Source organism: Poromitra crassiceps (assembly GCF_964638095.1).
Source record: "Poromitra crassiceps genome assembly, chromosome: 8".
Taxonomy (NCBI): Eukaryota; Metazoa; Chordata; class Actinopteri; order Beryciformes; family Melamphaidae; genus Poromitra; species Poromitra crassiceps.
In genome coordinates this window covers 36,504,934-36,522,433 of record NC_139629.1, presented here as the reverse complement: position 1 = coordinate 36,522,433, position 17,500 = coordinate 36,504,934, and the positions used below count along the sequence as shown (strand labels likewise).

The 17,500-nt window shown below is 46.1% G+C and overlaps 1 protein-coding gene across 1 annotated transcript in view; it reads right to left on the bottom strand.

Moving 5' to 3' along the window:
- The window catches only part of LOC310781349 (cadherin-4-like), a gene marked incomplete at both ends in the record, with an annotated part of 346,500 nt that overhangs the window by 78,555 nt on the left and 250,445 nt on the right, over positions 1–17,500 (bottom strand). The window contains one exon of the mRNA XM_083641961.1: positions 6,983–7,195. Coding sequence (XP_083498087.1) covers positions 6,983–7,195 — 213 coding nt within the window. The remainder of the gene's footprint in view (positions 1–6,982; positions 7,196–17,500) is intronic.

Below are 17,500 nucleotides of genomic sequence, written 5' to 3'. Positions count from 1 at the left end.
GTCTGGTCTCTCCCTCGCTTTCTCCTCCCTCTTCACCTCCTCCTCCTTCCTTCTCTCTCACAGAGCTTCTCTCCATATCTGAAAGGAGTTTATTGTTTCTCTCTCTCTCCACTCCCCTGACTTGATGGAATTTGTGTGTACAGTGTGTGTGTGTGTGTGTGTGTGTGTGTGTGTGTGTGTGTGTGTGTGTGTGTGTACAGTGTGTGTGTGTCTGTGTGAATGTCAGCAGTTGTACGCCTGCCAAGAAAAGGGCCTCAGCGCTGCAGACAGAACACCAAGAATGTAAGACTAAACATAGCTCTTAGGAGAATAGGCTATGGTACATATACACTGTAGCCTCCAGTATATAACGTTGATGTGTTTGATAGACTTAGTGTAGAAACACACAAATTCACTATTTTCACAGCCTGAAATTATTTGAACCCCGAAAATGAGCCCCGTGCAATTTAGCATTCCTAAAGCGTTCCATATGGGCAGCAGTGTGGTTTCCTCCTGAGCGAGCGCTGGATCAGACTGTGACTGTGTGTGTGTGTGTGTATGTGTGTGTGTGAGAGTGTGTGTGAGTGAGTGAGTGAGTGTGTGTGTGTGTGTGTGTGTGTGTGTGTGTGTGTGTGTGTGTGTGTGTGTGTGTGAGCGCTGGATCGGACTGTGATCCTTAAATACTCCCAAACCCCGGGGTTCTGGCCTCCTGCGGTTGCTCTGGTGGTACTAGGGTTAAAAAAACAAGATGGAGTCCTGTACTTTGCTTAGCTTTCCCGCTCGCTTTTGTTCGGGGGATGAAGCGGCGACGCAAGCAAACAAAAGCCCCAAACAAAGAGCAAATGTACAAAGGCAGCGTCGCGGCACGCGCACTATACTGATCCTTTGTTTAGCTGCCTGTGTAGGACAAGCAATGTCTCCCTGTGTGTGTGTGTGTGTGTGTGTGTGTGAGAGTGTGTGTGTGTGAGTGTGTGTGTGCACACAGGCCTATAAGCATTCACACACAGCTTGCTATGTGTGTGTGTGTGTGTGTGTGTGTGTGTGTGTGTGTGTGTGAGAGTGTGTGTGTGTGCACACAGGCCTATAAGCATTCACACACAGCTTGCTATGTGTGTGTGTGTGTGTGTGTGTGTGTGTCTATGTGTGTGTGTACTTGTTTGTGAGACTTTGCGAGCGTATGTCTCAGCGGGAGGGAGTGGAGAGCGATGAAGGGGCAGACTGGAGCAGTGTTGCTTGTGTGTGTGTGTGTGTGTGTGTGTGTGTGTGTGTGTGTGTGTGTGTGTGTGTGTGACTGGAGCAGTGTTGCTTGTGTGTGTGTGTGTGTGTGTGTGTGTGTGACTGGAGCAGTGTTGCTGGTGTTGGCTGGGTGGTGCGGTAGCAGATGCCAGAAGGCTTCATCAGAGGCCATCTACACCCGTGCTCCACCAGGAAGTCTATCAGACCCCGAACACAGACACAGACACGCCTCTGATCCTGGTCTCGCCCTACATTCTCTCTCTCTCTCTCTCTCTCTCTCTCTCTCAATCACAGCGTTTTTCCACGTCAGATTCTCCAATGCAATCAGCTCCGGCTCACTTGTAACAGTTACGCCGCTCTTTGTTCCTCCGGTTCCGTTGGGCGTTTTTTTTCTCCCCGTCTTTGCCGTGTTTTTGTTGTTGCTGCGTCTGTCGGCGGAGCGGAGCTCTCATTAATCACTGGTAAACGTACGCACAGGAGCACAGGAGCCTCAGGGGGGCGCTCTCTCATTCTGCTCGGAAAACGCTTTTCTGAACGCGCTCCAGAGAGGCAAGCAGGGAAAAGTGGAGCACAGGTGCTGCAGCGCCGCCAGCACTGTACAATAAACACCATACAGACACACTCGCACTGCAATGCACACATCCAATCCGGTATGGATTTCACTATAGAGACACTGCATGAAATAGGCCACGCCCATCACGGGGGAAAGCTCTCCGTTCACTTCCATACACCAGCGTAATTTTCCTTGGATTAAACATAGCTAAAAGCTGTTGTGTGGTGGTGGGCTGCGCAGACAACAAATGTAAAAAATCGCCTATTCAAAGTTTTTTTGTACTCCCGAGCAAAACAAGGAAGCCATTGAGAATTGGCGAGAAGAAAAATGTGGATCTACAGTAGCTGTCAAGGAAGTAAGTTGGAGTGTTCATCTTCCGTATATACGATCCTTGTGTGCAACACGCGACCATGCACGCGACATAGGAGAACGCCAGGATTGTGGGGGGCGGGGGGGTCAGCAACCAGAAAGAAATGTCTGCTACAAAATCACAGATACACGTCACTCGTCAATAAAAGTACACGCTATCTAATGAAACATTGTTTCTCTACCTTACGATCGATAAAAGGCGTTCCACAACTACAAGCACTTTATAGTAGCCATTTATTTGGCTTAAGGCTGGCGCATCTGCTCATTCTCTCTATGCTATGGCTGTCAATAATGTCCCCGGCTTTATTGAGGGATGCGGCCACACTTTATTGAAGTATCTGGCAACCCTGTCTCAAGGACGGCCACAGAGAGGCACATTTCTCTCCAAAAGAAATATTACCCAATAACACAAGCAAGGGGGTTAGCTGAAATTGCAGTTCTGTTCAGATTCCTTATTTCAGCTCTGAAAATAGGGTGTCTGCTCTCTCAGAACTAATACCTGCGGTTACATAAACACTAAAATAGACAGAAACACACAAAGAAATTGGTTATGAAAGGAGTGTACGAAGAAGTGGGAGAGACTGAATAGAACATCGAAGATGGAGGGAAGCATAAACATACTGTAATGGATTTATAAAGAATCAATCGGGAGGAAACAAAGGGTTAAAAAAAAAAAGAAAAATGAATCGTCAATGATCTGAGGAACATTAGTTGTACCTGTGACAATAGCTCCACCTGGTTTGGTGGGTTACGTTGAGTCTTTATTTACCCCAACAGGAGAAATCGATGTCTCTGCCCCGGAGGAGAAGTGTGCGGATCAATGAGAGGTTTCAAAAAGCCTGTGTGAAAAATCAATGTCTCTTACATGCTATTGATGGCTGTTTGGCTGCAGAAGAAAGAGAGCGGCAAAGAACAACTGTTTATTGTGAAAGATTGCTCCCCCCCTCTCCCTTCCCACTTTGGTTTTTTTCTCTCCTGGCTCTCTCTCTCGTCTCTCCAGAACAGTCTCTTATGTTTCTGTTCTCCTTCCATCAAATCTGTTTGCTAGTCCTCCTTCTTTCTTCTTGTTAGAGCTTCAGTGCCACTCATGCCCATCTGTTGTGGAGCAGCCATAAGACGGTGGAACAAATATGGCCGTAGACACCGTGGCGTCACCAACTGCTTTTTGGACCCCCGTTGTGAAGCCTCCATGTTGGCGTTTTCACTGTCGCCATCTTGGTGTTTTTGGAGCCAGAATTGACGTTAGTTTGGGCAAGAAGAGCCACACGGCGCCGTCGCGTGTGGTACTGGTCCGTGATCGGCGAGCTGCGTGATCACTGGACAGGCCACCTGTCAATCACGGCCCAAAACACATTCTGCTTTATTTTCTATTTGACTCGAAATGGGACCATTCATTTACAAAACGAACATCATGCTGTGTTGAAGAAGACTTGAAACTAGCGATTGAGACCATAAACTCATCAAGTGTTTATCGTGGCCCATTTGCTTCCATACAATCAAACTTCTTTTTGCAGCCAGTGGAGTCGCCCCCTGGAGGCCCTTCGAAAGAACGCAGGTTTAAGACACTTCCGCAATGGCTTCACGAACAGGAGCGGCCTCCTTGGGAGAAGCACATCAGCGCTGCTCTCCGGACACGGACACAAGTCCATCCTCTGGAATAAAGACGGGTGGGGGCGGGGGGCGGTGTCGTACACACCTGTAGTAACACACCTGTACTCTGACTGTAACGTGCTTTTTCCAATTTGAAGCATTGCAGCAATTATTTCGGCGCTGCCGTTCACAATAAGCGGGTCAATAACATCTCACATCCTGGTGGCTGTCTCTCGGCCTCCTGAGAGCGATGTGAGTAAGTAACACTTTATGCAAAGACTTCACCCCCGAGCGGGCTGACATCTCACCCCTGAGCCGTGTCAGGGCTGTGAGCCCGAGAGGCCAGTCAGTCGGGACACCTGCTGCCCGAGCCTGTGTGGACCTGATCAAAGTGACAGGAGGGGACGCGGACCTGCGGAGCCGCACCGGTGAGGGTTGCTGTCACCTCCTGCCTGCCTGTCCCCGCTGACGGCACGCCGGGTCGGGGTGGTGCGGCGGTGGAGAGAGAGGAGCGGCGGGGTGACGGAGGCGGCCTCTCTGCCTGCATGTCACTCAGCCGCTGTGCCCGCATGACAGAACAGCCCATTAGGAGAGGGATTGACTTCACAGGCCATTAGAGGAGGCATCACACAGGCACACACCACACAGAGCACTGAGTAATGGCACGGGGAGGATGGAGAGACAGGAGGGCCAGGTATGAGAGAGAGAGAGAGAGAGAGAGATAGTGTTCTGCACCAAATTTCATAGAAAAAAATGAAGATTTTGATGAACACATTAAACATGAGATACTGACGGAGAACTTCTGAGACGTGTCGCCTTGTTGACACTGAAATGTCCCATTGAAAGATGGGAAATATGCAACCTTCTCATGATGTGCTGATGTTAGATATTTGCTCATTCAATTTTATTCGATATGTTTGTTGTTTTGAACGTCTCGAGTTCTAAAAAATAAAAAACATAAAACACACAATAAATCAAATGAGACGAGAAAGCTTCGCCTTCCACCAACAATCCCCCCAAAAAATGAATGAACTTCCAATAAAAGGATCCACACACGAGCCTCAATCTTCAGCGGCACGTTATAAAAGAGGAGCAAACACATCAACAATAATATGGCAAAATCTCCCCCCAATGCCATGCACCTCCCCCCCCAGAGCTGTCTCCTTGTTAAAACCTCTCCTCTCTGCCTCTTAGCACGGCCCTGCCTCCCTCCCTCCCTCTCTCCCTGCCTCCCTCCCTCTCTCCCTGCCTCCCTCCCTGCCTGCCTGCCTGCCTCCCTCCCTCTCTGCCTCCCTGCCTCCCTCCCTCTCTGCCTGCCTCCCTGCCTCCCTCCCTGTCTCCCTCCCTGCCTGCCTCCCTCCCTCCCTGCCTGCCTCCCTCTCTGCCTCCCTCTCTCCCTGCCTCCCTCCCTGCCTGCCTGCCTGCCTCCCTCCCTCTCTGCCTCCCTGCCTCCCTCCCTCTCTGCCTGCCTCCCTGCCTCCCTCCCTGTCTCCCTCCCTGCCTGCCTCCCTCCCTCCCTGCCTGCCTCCCTCCCTGCCTCCCTGCCTCCCTCCCTCCCTCCCTGCCTCCCTCCCTCCCTGCCTGCCTCCCTGCCTGCCTCCCTGCCTGCCCTCCAGTCATCATTAAAGAGAGACGGGCCCAGCAGAAGCATCAACACGCATCACTTCTCCTCCGCTGTGAAGGTTCTTCCACCCAGCTCCTAACGGGCCTATTTAAGCACAAAGTGGATTGTGTTTGGCTGCACAGCCACACAACCAAAATGCTCTGTTGATATCCTGTCTCTCTCGCCATCCAGTCCTCTCCATATTTCTGCTTTGGACGAGCCAACGGGCAAAGCAGAGCGTTACTGTCTGGCCAGTTTACAGTACAGCCGTTTTAGGACTATTGTATTGGGCTCAACAGATGAGAATGGCAAACCGTTGCCAGGTTGATAGAACACTCTCCAGATCTGGAAGTATACTCCTTCAGCTCCAAAAGACAGACTTACAAACTTTCCACTCTTTGACTTGATGTGAAAGAAAAAATCAAGAAACTCCCCAGGCTTTTCCCCCCGGGGGATTTGGATGAAACTCAAGTTAAAAAACAAAGAAAAGAAAAAGAAAAGAAAAGCATGCTTGTTTTGCACAATTTAGGCCTCAAAGAGATAAACTGTGAGAGTTGAGCAAACAGCGAGGGGAAAAAATCGGATTTCCGATATTCCAGATAAAGACAGAAGGAAAGGCGGGGAGCAGGGAATGTTGTATTTTGATGCATTACAGCAGCCAGCCTGAGCCGGCAGTCTGGAGCTTTTCCATAAGCCACACAAACTGAGCATTGTGTTGTGACAGAACCTCTGAATTTTAAGCACTCAGGCCTCGGCACAACAACACATTTACACAAACGTTTATTTATTCATGTGATGTTTTTCTCTCTCCCTCCGACAGGCTTTTTACAAGCTCGACCTCGAACCCGCTCCCTGTTTTTGTCTTCTCCAAAACCAGCGGTTTAGTGGAAATGCAATTTGCTCCGTGATGGTCGTCGCTCGTGTTGCTCCTCCATACGTTGCTATCTCGAGTGCCAAACGAGAACTAGCTTTGTTGAATAATAATAATGATCGAGCGCGGGACAGCTGACGTGTTTGTGCACACGTCTTCATGCACAAAACGTGCGCGGGTGATTCATGTCGGCTCTCAACCAACGTCTCCTTTCAGGGCCGTGGGGGGAATCGGGGGATGGACCATTGCCCCGCTCTGGTCTCTGCGGCTTTTCATACTTTCTTCTGAATGGAATCTCTTCTCACAAGGAGGCCCAGACTTATAGCTTCAGTAAATATTCTGTGACAAATTGCATTGTTGTAAAGAAGCCATAAAAATAGTATTGAACTTTGGGCAACCTTTTCTGAAACGGCCTGATAAAAGGCAAGAATGGATTCATACCGGAGCAGAAAGAATCAGTGGTGTCACTGTGAACCCAATGGAGCTCACACAGCGGGCAGAGCTTAGGACCGGCGTGTCTGACGGGAAGAAAAGCTCTTTAGGCTAATCAGTGCGCTGCTTAAATACCTGGAGATGTTGTGGCTCTAATCACAGACGGAACACAACATCATCATCTGCGAAGACGCGGAGAACAAACCAGTTATGCTAATGCGCTTCTCGTTCACTGTCCATCACACACGACTCCCAATCACCATTAGCCGCGGAGGAGCGTCCTCCCCAAATCCCAGCTGTAAAGTGGGAGCGAATCAGTAATGCCTGTCGGTAAAAACCTGTCACTTACGCTGACGAGCATCTGCGGGAAGGGTCCTCGGGAGTTCTCCGGCACGTTGATGGGCGGAATCACCCAGTCCCTCTTCTGTCGCCGCAGCAGACCCGTGGAGCCGGCCGCCGCCGCCACCGCGTCGCGGCCTGAGAACATGATGACAGGAGGCGGGGCCTGGAACGCCTCCTTCTTCTCCTTCCTCTCAGCAACTTTCCCCTCTTCCTCTGTGACCTTTAACACAACACAAGGCTTCAGTTAGGAGGCTGGAGATGAGTCTTCATGACAGTAAGCGATGTGATGCTCAGAGGTGTTACTCTGTTAATGTAATGTAATCATAACAGTAAGTGATGTGATACTCAGAGGTGTTACTCTGTTAATGTAATGTAATGTAATCATAACAGTAAGCGATGTGATGCTCAGAGGTGTTACTCTGTTAATGTAATGTAATGTAATCATAACAGTAAGAGATGTGATGCTCAGAGGTGTTACTCTGTTAATGTAATGTAATCATAACAGTAAGAGATGTGATGCTCAGAGGTGTTACTCTGTTAATGTAATGTAATCATAACAGTAAGAGATGTGATGCTCAGAGGTGTTACTCTGTTAATGTAATGTAATCATAACAGTAAGAGATGTGATGCTCAGAGGTGTTACTCTGTTAATGTAATGTAATGTAATCATAACAGTAAGCGATGTGATGCTCAGAGGTGTTACTCTGTTAATGTAATGTAATGTAATGTAATCATAACAGTAAGCGATGTGATGCTCAGAGGTGTTACTCTGTTAATGTAATGTAATCATAACAGTAAGTGATGTGATGCTCAGAGGTGTTACTCTGTTAATGTGATGTAATCATAACAGTAAGTGATGTGATGCTCAGAGGTGTTACTCAAGTCAAGTCGATGTTTCAGTGTTATTAGGTGTAGAGTCATCAATATGAGGAATTCAGCGTAACCTTAAATATTGTAAATACACACTTGTGGCTTTGGCACGTGATGATACATGTACACAGTACAGCATTCTGTTGTAATCATTTTAATGAGTAAACAACATAATTGGGTAAATTACTGTAATCTAACAAATCTACTTTGACGCTCATTAAAAATGGATGCCATGGTGGCTCAGTGGTTAGCACTGTTGCCTCATTGCAAAAAAAAGTTCCCGGGTTTGAACCCCGGTCCTTCCCAGGTCCTTTCTGTGTGGAGTTTGCATGTTCTCCCCGTGTTTGTGCGGGTTTTCTCCGGGTGTTCCGGTTTTCTTCCACCACCTAAAGACATGTATGTTAGGGTTAATACTCCTGTCAGTGCCCCTGAGCAAGGCACTGGCAAAAGAACTGGAGTTGGTCCCCGGGCGCTGCACTGCGGCTGCCCACTGCGGCTGCCCACTGCTCCTAGTTCTAGGAAGGTTCCTACTAGTAGAGGATGGGTCAAATGCAGAGGATGAATTTCCCCATGGGGATAAATAAAGGATAATGTTAACTATAACTAGTAAAATGTGCAAATACTAAAGTGTAAAGTATGCATGTACCTATTGCTTGTTTAGGTAACCTATCTCTATTTTACTGTACAATGGAAACCAAATGTTGCACATCAGCACCAGCTGAAGAGAAGATAGTTTAGTTCTGTTTATTTATTTGCGCATAAATCAAGAACATATGAAAGTGAATAAGTGTAAGGTAAGGTAAGGTAGACACAACATCTGATACCATGTGATACCTCTTCCATAAAAATGCACATTTCCCCACCTGCTTTTTCCTCTGATGAGCACAGAATGTGTCTGAGAGAGAAGAGTGGACCTTTGTGACACATCTGAAGCCGGGAAAGCACTGAAAGCATCTAATGCCTCCATTTCTTTCATTGTCCAAATGTGCACTTTAGGTGTCAAGGAGAGCAGCAAACTACCTCGACACATCTGCTCCAAACCGGATTTCAGAGCTTCAGCAGAGCTAACAGCACAGAAGCTTTTCACAGTGACCACTGGCCTGATTTGGAGGTAAGGTCTCCAAGAAGGGAATGTCTTCAACACTCATCTACTTAATGGTATGCTTGGCCAGTACCTCATTTATGTGCTGCCTTCAAGTGCTCCTCATTAACTACTTCAAAAGTACAACTTTAACTTAGCCTTCAGTGCTTTTTGTGGGAAATATTACCAACATGGAGCGTGTAACAAAAGCACATTTTGGTGCTGGTTGTTTGATATTAGAAATCAGACGGCATAGAGCGACTTTGTGCTGCAGTTGCAGAAGGAAGTGGAGAAGCTGCACGTCAGCAGGCCTGGCTGGTGCTGAAGCTGCACGTCATGTCAGCAGGCCTGGCTGGTGCTGAAGCTGCACGTCACGTCAGCAGGCCTGGCTGGTGCTGAGAGGTTAATTAGCTCCCAAACGTCATTTCCATTCCTCCACTTTGTTGCTTTCTCATGTGCACTCAACTCATAGCTCATTACAATATTTCCACAGCGGTTGAAGGCAGCAGTACTTAAAGCTACAGACACACTGCGATCCCCATGTCCATCATTAGTATAGGCATCCATGAATCAGACTAGCTTGATACAACTTCACAGACTAACTCTCTTGACGCGTAGCCAAGACGTGGATGAGGAAGGGCTAATTAATTAAATAATAATTTAATTAATTAATTAAATAAAATAAAATAAAAAGATTAACTGTAAAGAAAATAGATCACGCATCCATTACACCGTTGCGTGGTGAAATACAAATCTTGAAGTTTAAAAGCATAAACTCTCTCATCCAGTGCATTTGCGAAGCGAGTTTGCAAGTTCAAGCGAGCTTAGTGTGAATTCTGTGCATCCGAACGATCATGTGTGTCACACGCATAACGTTACGCATGTGCCAGTCGAGACCTGTCATTTGTCGGGTTGTGTGTTTGAAAGAGGTCACAACGCTTGTTCAGATCTTGCCATTTACGCCGTTGTAAAAAGCCTATTAACAATAAGCTTGTCTGTGGTTGGATTTACAATCTCTTTCACTAGACTATAGCAGCTGAGTCATAGACACACACACTCCCATATAGCCACACACAGAGAGAGAGAGAGAGGACCATCAGAAACCTGTCTTTTTGAAAGATGCTCACTCAAGGAGCCTTTTCTTTCATATATCCGCATGAACATTCGTTGATCCCGATGCAACGATCGAGCATAATCGCAATAATTTAAAATCCCTCCAGATACTGTCACACACAAAAAAAACGAACAACTGAATGAATTTTCCATGTGAAAATGTTGAAAAACACGTGAAAAATAGAGTACAGAAACCTTGCTTCAGGGCAGATTTTGTCACGGCAGATGGAATGAAACAACTGTCATAAATAAAACACAGTAGAAGCCAGCGGTAATTGTGAACCTTTGGGCTAGTTGAGACACCAGAGTGCAAAACACAGTAAGCAGATCTGTTGCCTCTCAGGTTGGCGTACATTATACAATCTGACACTTTTATATCAAGGTTACATTGAGTCCATCATCTCCAAGGCTTGTTCTTAAACCACTGCACCATATGTTGGAGGTCCCAGAGGCTAGGAGATGTACTGTATATCTAAGTGATCCAAAGGTTACGCTCGAGTTGGCATTCTGCAGAGTTGCTCCGCAGTGAGTTTACCAACACATCTCCGGGTTACAAGGCTGCAAAAACATGTCAAGAATTCAGTCATGACCATCATCGCTGAGGCAGGCTATACATCAGCCGCACTCCCTCGTCTCAATCATAATTCTCTCCAGCGCCGCCTTGCTCTCCCGCGCTCCCGCTTGCCCTCCTCTCACAGTCTCATTGTTTTTCTGCCTTTCTGCTCGCAGTGAGGGGCTCCTGACAGCTTGTCTCAATAACAGCTACTGGATTCTTCAAGCGCTCGGCTGTGTTAGGCGGATGGAGCACTAGCAGGAGCAGGTGAAATGCCTATACTATAACCCAACACTCTCACAGGGACGCTGGAACTTTTTAAGTAGAGGGTGCTGTAGGAAGGGACCCTTCCTTACAGCGTCACATTTTTTTTAATGTTTTTTTTTAATGTTTGGATGTTTTTTAGCCAGCCATATTTAGAGGAATATCTCATTTTAAATGAACATTATTCAGTATTTTCTCCTTTTCTCACTCACTTTCATGTCATCACCTGCTCTCCCTTTAAGTCGTTTTACACTACAACAGACAGCAACACAGGCAGAAACACTGAACTTATTATTATTATTATTATTATTATTATTAATAAACCAAACATAAAAAATAACATCTCCACCCTCTTTGCTTTGATCATAGTATTCAACTAAACCCTAAATATCGCAGTATAAAAATATAAAACACATTTTAATCATTTTTGATTGATTGACATTGCAATTCCAAAACAAAACAGCAGAGGGTACTGCAGCACCCTAAGCACCCCCACTTCCAGCGCCCCTGCACTCTCACCGCCAGGTCCCAGCAAACTCCCTGTTCTCCCGTCTGTTCCAGGCCAGTGATTAAGAGAATAAGATGGCACATTTATAGATAGATAAATAGACTATACAATAGACTGTCCCTCAGACTTATTTCACACATCAGCAACTTCACAACCATCAATATATTATATTTTATAGTACACATCTTCATTGTGCAAAACTGATTCAATACAACAATATGGTATTCTGTGCAATAATCCAATGTGCAATGACTATCCACAATACCTGATGTGCAGTTTACTATCTGCAAATTACCTTTTGCACTTTACTACTACGATAACTATTCACACTGCTGTATATATTACTATTTTGTACATAGCTTTCACTTTTTTGTACTCTCTTATTCTATTTATACTTGATAAATATTGTAGAATAATGCACATATTTAACACAATTTTACATAATTTATTTTTTATTTTATCTTATTCTATTTTTGCTGCCTTAGTCTATTCTTCTTAAATTTCCATATGCCTATATTTCCCGAGGTGAAGGTGAGCAACTGCAACATTGCATAATTTCCCCTCGGGGATCAATGAAGTATTTCTCATTCTGATTTAATCCCATTCCAAATTCTTCCGTCTATAGATCTATTGGTTTTAAGGAGAGAGAATCTGTCAGGAATCACCCGTTAAGACTTAGAGCAAGACAAGAGGGAGAAACATCTCCTCAGAGAGGTGACGTGTTTGTAGTTATTTTAATCAACTGCTAATCCAGGGTAATGGTCCTGGTGTATGTAATTAGCCTTTGGTTGGGTGGTGCACCTTAACAGCACTGTGTTAACATACTCTGTTACACAAAGAGTACTGGAGGAGCTGTGTTAACGTCTGTTACAAACAGTACTGGAGGAGCTGTGTTAACGTCTGTTACAAACAGTACTGGAGGAGCTGTGTTAACGTCTGTTACAAACAGTACTGGAGGAGCTGTGTTAACGTCTGTTACAAACAGTACTGGAGGAGCTGTGTTAACGTCTGTTACAAACAGTACTGGAGGAGCTGTGTTAACGTCTGTTACAAACAGTACTGGAGGAGCTGTGTTAACGTCTGTTACAAACAGTACTGGAGGAGACGTGTTAACGTCTGTTACAAACAGTACTGGAGGAGCTGTGTTAACGTCTGTTACAAAGAGTACTGGAGGAGATGTGTTAACGTCTGTTTCAAACAGTACTGGAGGAGCTGTGTTAACGTCTGTTACAAACAGTACTGGAGGAGCTGTGTTAACGTCTGTTACAAAGAGTACTGGAGGAGATGTGTTAACGTCTGTTACAAACAGTACTGGAGGAGCTGTGTTAACGTCTGTTTCAAACAGTACTGGAGGAGATGTGTTAACGTCTGTTATAAACAGTACTGGAGGAGCTGTGTTAACGTCTGTTACAAACAGTACTGGAGGAGATGTGTTAATGTCTGTTACAAACAGTACTGGAGGAGCTGTGTTAACGTCTGTTACAAAGAGTACTGGAGGAGATGTGTTAACGTCTGTTACAAACAGTACTGGAGGAGCTGTGTTAACGTCTGTTACAAACAGTACTGGAGGAGATGTGTTAACGTCTGTTACAAACAGTACTGGAGGAGCTGTGTTAACGTCTGTTACAAACAGTACTGGAGGAGATGTGTTAACGTCTGTTACAAACAGTACTAGAGGAGCTGTGTTAACGTCTGTTACAACAGTACTGGAGGAGCTGTGTTAACGTCTGTTACAAACAGTACTGGAGGAGATGTGTTAACGTCTGTTACAAACAGTACTGGAGGAGATGTGTTAACGTCTGTTACAAACAGTACTGGAGGAGACGTGTTAACGTCTGTTACAAACAGTACTGGAGGAGCTGTGTTAACGTCTGTTACAAACAGTACTGGAGGAGATGTGTTAACGTCTGTTACAAACAGTACTGGAGGAGCTGTGTGTTAACGTCTGTTACAAACAGTACTGGAGGAGCTGTGTTAACGTCTGTTACAAACAGTACTGGAGGAGCTGTGTTAACGTCTGTTACAAACAGTACTGGAGGAGCTGTGTTAACGTCTGTTACAAACAGTACTGGAGGAGATGGAGGAGGGGCCTGGTGAAAAGGTTGAGGGGGGAAAAACAATTGGATGCCACTCAGCAGGAGAAATGGGAACTGAGAAAATTCCTATCAGTTCAATTACAGTAAGGAAAATAGTGCAGGCAGAGAGCAGAGAGTATGTGCTCTTTGCTCTCTGCCTGTATGCATGTGCACATGCGTGTGTGTGTGTGTGTGTGTCTGTGTGTGTGTGTGTGTGTGTGTGTGTGTGCACATGCATGTGTGTGTGTGTGTGGGGGGGGGGGCTTCATGTAGGAAAAGCCAGGCTCATGAATTCAGGGGCGTAAGAGAGAAGGGTTCAATCACCATACATTTACATATAAAGAGGCCAATATTTATAATACTTTTTCCATTATTTCATTTTACCTTATACCCCCCCGTCTTCCCAGTTCCTCCCATGCCTCCCTGCTGCAACATGTAGTACAGTTCCTCCCCAGCAGGTGGCATTTCAAGAAAAAGGAAAAAAAATGGGGGAGGGGGCTGAGAAAAACAACAACAACAACAACGACGCAGGTGCGGGCTCTGTTGGAAGAAGGGCGTGGCTCCTGGCACACAGTGGAGGTTGAGGGCTCCTGTACATGGCCGTCGATACAAAGTGTTTTTCTTTGTCTCTGTGTGGTCGGGGTCCCTCGGCGGGTCGGCTTGTATCTGCCAGAGCAAACAACGCTTTCAACGCTCACTTGGTTAGATGGACGCCCAGGAGAAACGCTTTTAAGGCCGCAATAAAGGAAATGTGTCAGGCAACCTGGCATATGGTGTGTGTGTGTGTGTGTGTGTGTGTGTGTGTGTGTGTGTGTGTGTGTGTGTGTGTGTGTGTGTGTGTGCATGCGTGTGCATGTGTGGGCGAAGGTGTCATGTTCCGTTTCATCAACCAAGCACTACGTTTCAGACATAATTTATGAGCAATACAGGCTGCTGAACAGTGACGGTGGAGAGGTGGTTGCTGCCACCAGGACCTGACCTGGGCCGGCCACACCGCCACTGTTGTCAAAAAGGCCCAACAGCGAATACACGGACTCAGGCGCCTGAAGAAGTTTGGGCTAAGGAAAGAAATCCTCAGGGACTTCTACAGAGGCACCGTTGAAAGCCTGCTGACTGGCTGCTTCACCGCCTGGTACGGGAACTGTACCACCATGGACCGCAGGGCGCTACGGAGGGTGAGGCGCGCGGCCCAGCACGTAACAGGAGACGAGTTGCCAGAACTGCACGAACTGTATAACCAGCGGTGCCTCAGGAGGTCCCTGAAGATCATCAAAGACACAAACCATCCCCACAACAGCCTGTTCTCCCTGCTACCCTCAGGGAGGAGATACAGGGTTCCAAAAGCACGCACAAATCACTTGAGGAACAGTTTCTTCCCGCAGGCCACGAGACTCCTTAACATACACAAATAGTGTAGTAGTCGTACCGTACCGTACTGCAGCTGCTACCATTATGTATGCCTAATGTTTAATTGTATGTCTAACAAGGTACATGCTATTTGCACCTGTATGTCAATTACGTCGAATTTAAAATGTCTGAACACGTCTAACGTATGCACAATGCCTAATGTTTAATTGTATGTTTAATAAGGTACATGCTATTTGCACTGTATGTCAAATACGTCGAATTAAAATGTCCGAGCACGTCTAACGTATGCACATGACATGTGCACCTATGTGCAATGAATATGCCACTGACTTGTCTTATCGCTATTCTGCCTCATTGCCTATTGCTGCTTAGTATTGCTTATTGATGCCTATTTCTTATTGCCTATTGCTCATTGCTTGTTGCCTATTTGTACTATGTCGTAAACGGAGTCCACAGCACAAGAATTTCACACGTGATACTTGTACCATGGAGTGACAATAAAAATCTTGAATCTTGAATCTTGAATCTTGAATCTTGCTTAACAGTAGGGTTGTCAAAAGTATCCATAGTATCCATAAAAGTCAATACTAAAGATTTGAAACGGATACAATGCTCATTTGCAACTGTATCAATATCAGCAGTGCTTTCTCTTAATGAGAAATCAAACATACCACTGATTTCTCCCTCCCTGTCATTGGTGGGTATCTTTTGCTTGTGTGTTCCGATAGGCTGATCACTGGAGCAGGTGTAATCTGCTGTGTTGTGATAGGCTGATCACTGGAGCAGGTGTGATCTGCTGTGTAAGGTCAAAGTTTTTAATGAGTTTTATCAGGCCTAGATTATGGAGAAGCGTGCATCTGTCCGTCCATCTGTCTTTGTTTATTTTTTAAGCCTCTTGATGTGTTGTCATCCCGCCGCGTGGTATCAAAAATGGTATCGAGTATCGATATTTTCCTGGGTATCGGTATCGAAGTAGAAATTCTAGTATCGTGACATCCCTACTTAACAGTGAAGGTGGAGAGGTGGTTGTTTAACGGTGAAGGTGGAGTAGAGTCCTCTCTCATAACGGGACAAGCCCGTCTTTTATTGTCACACGAACACCACAACACATGCATGCGGCCACAACACACTCATGCTGACGGTGGCCGGTGAAAAGTGTCCTCTGCATTTAACCCATCCAGGCATGTCCTTTCCTCCGGGGGGCAGGCCAGGAGCAGTGGTCGCTTTCTCGTACAGCGCCCGGGGACCAACTTCGGATGTTGTCGTCACTGGTCGGATGACGATGACGATCTGATCTTCTGCATGTTTTTAGTGGGGGGGTTATATACGGAGGAACCCCCTGGGGGAGCACGGGGAGAACATGCAAACTCCACACAGAGAGAAAGGCACTTACGACGAGATACCCCACCTGGGCAGTAGGCACCGAAGATATGGGGGGGAACACAACCACAGCGCCCACAGTGTCCCAGGCGAGAATCAAACTCAGGACCTTCTGACTGTGAGGCGACAGCTCTACCACTGAGCCACCGTGCCCCTGTGAGTGAGTGAGTGCCCCCGTGAGTGCCCCCGTGAGTAGAGGGTACTTGTATAAGTACTACTTAAAAGTAAGTTATTGGTGTAAAAATCTACTAAAGAAGTTATACTATACTAAATGAAGTTATTTAAAATGACTTACAGTATACTGTGCCAAGATTTTTTTAAATCTTTTTCCCCGCAAAAGCGAACATTGTTAAATGTGATCTTTTCCAAAAAATTCCACCAAATAAAGTAAAGCCAGAGAACTCTTCTCCTCTCGGCTGACTGACTGCTCACTGCGAATGGCTCCAGATTTGGCCAATTTACAACTGGACAGTTTCTAAGGCAATGAACCAGAGCCAAAGAGAACACATTTGTACTCTGTAATGGGCCTCATTTAAAATGGAGAACAAGTAAAGTACTCGAGTCAAAACATCAGTGAAAAATCCTCAATAAAGTAGAATAACACGAAGGATCCAGTCTGCTGGTGAGTGATCAGCGCCACAGTAATGGACCCGGGTTAAAGGTGTGGAGAGCACCACTATAACACAGTGCGGCTCATTCATTCAACTCTGCCGTCACAGAACCGCACCGCACGATCTGCAACCTGCTCATTTGAGCTGCTTCCTAAATGGACCACAGCTGTGAATATAGCATGATGGAGTGTGTGAGACCAGAGCCACGTATACAGAAGAGTCGCGACATCTCATTCACTCCAATGGACCAGTTTTTTTACTCTCAAGAGTTCCAGGAAGTAAGGTCCTGGATTAAGCAGCACTGTCGAGTTGCAGCAAAATGGACAGTTTGTGTTGCACTTTGAACGTTTTTTTTTTTTAGAATAAAATTGTACATTATCAGCTTTATTTTAGCATTCAAAAGCAGCGCGAGACCCCTTCCTGGCTGTTCATTGGCTAATGAGTCACGCCTTTTGGTCCTCCGCTGACGCCACTCTCTCTCTAGAGGACACTTTAGTGTGCGGTATGCTCAGCTGTGGCCCGGGTGACAGCCAATCAAAAGCAACATGGTAATTAAGCCTTACAGTACATACTGTATATACCAGCTTGTTTGAACAGCCAACATGTTGTGTTCAACATGTGACTGTGTACACTGGGCAGCCTCCTTCCCATGGACTCCTACTGCTGTCATGTCGGCCATGATAAACTGACTGTTTATGATGT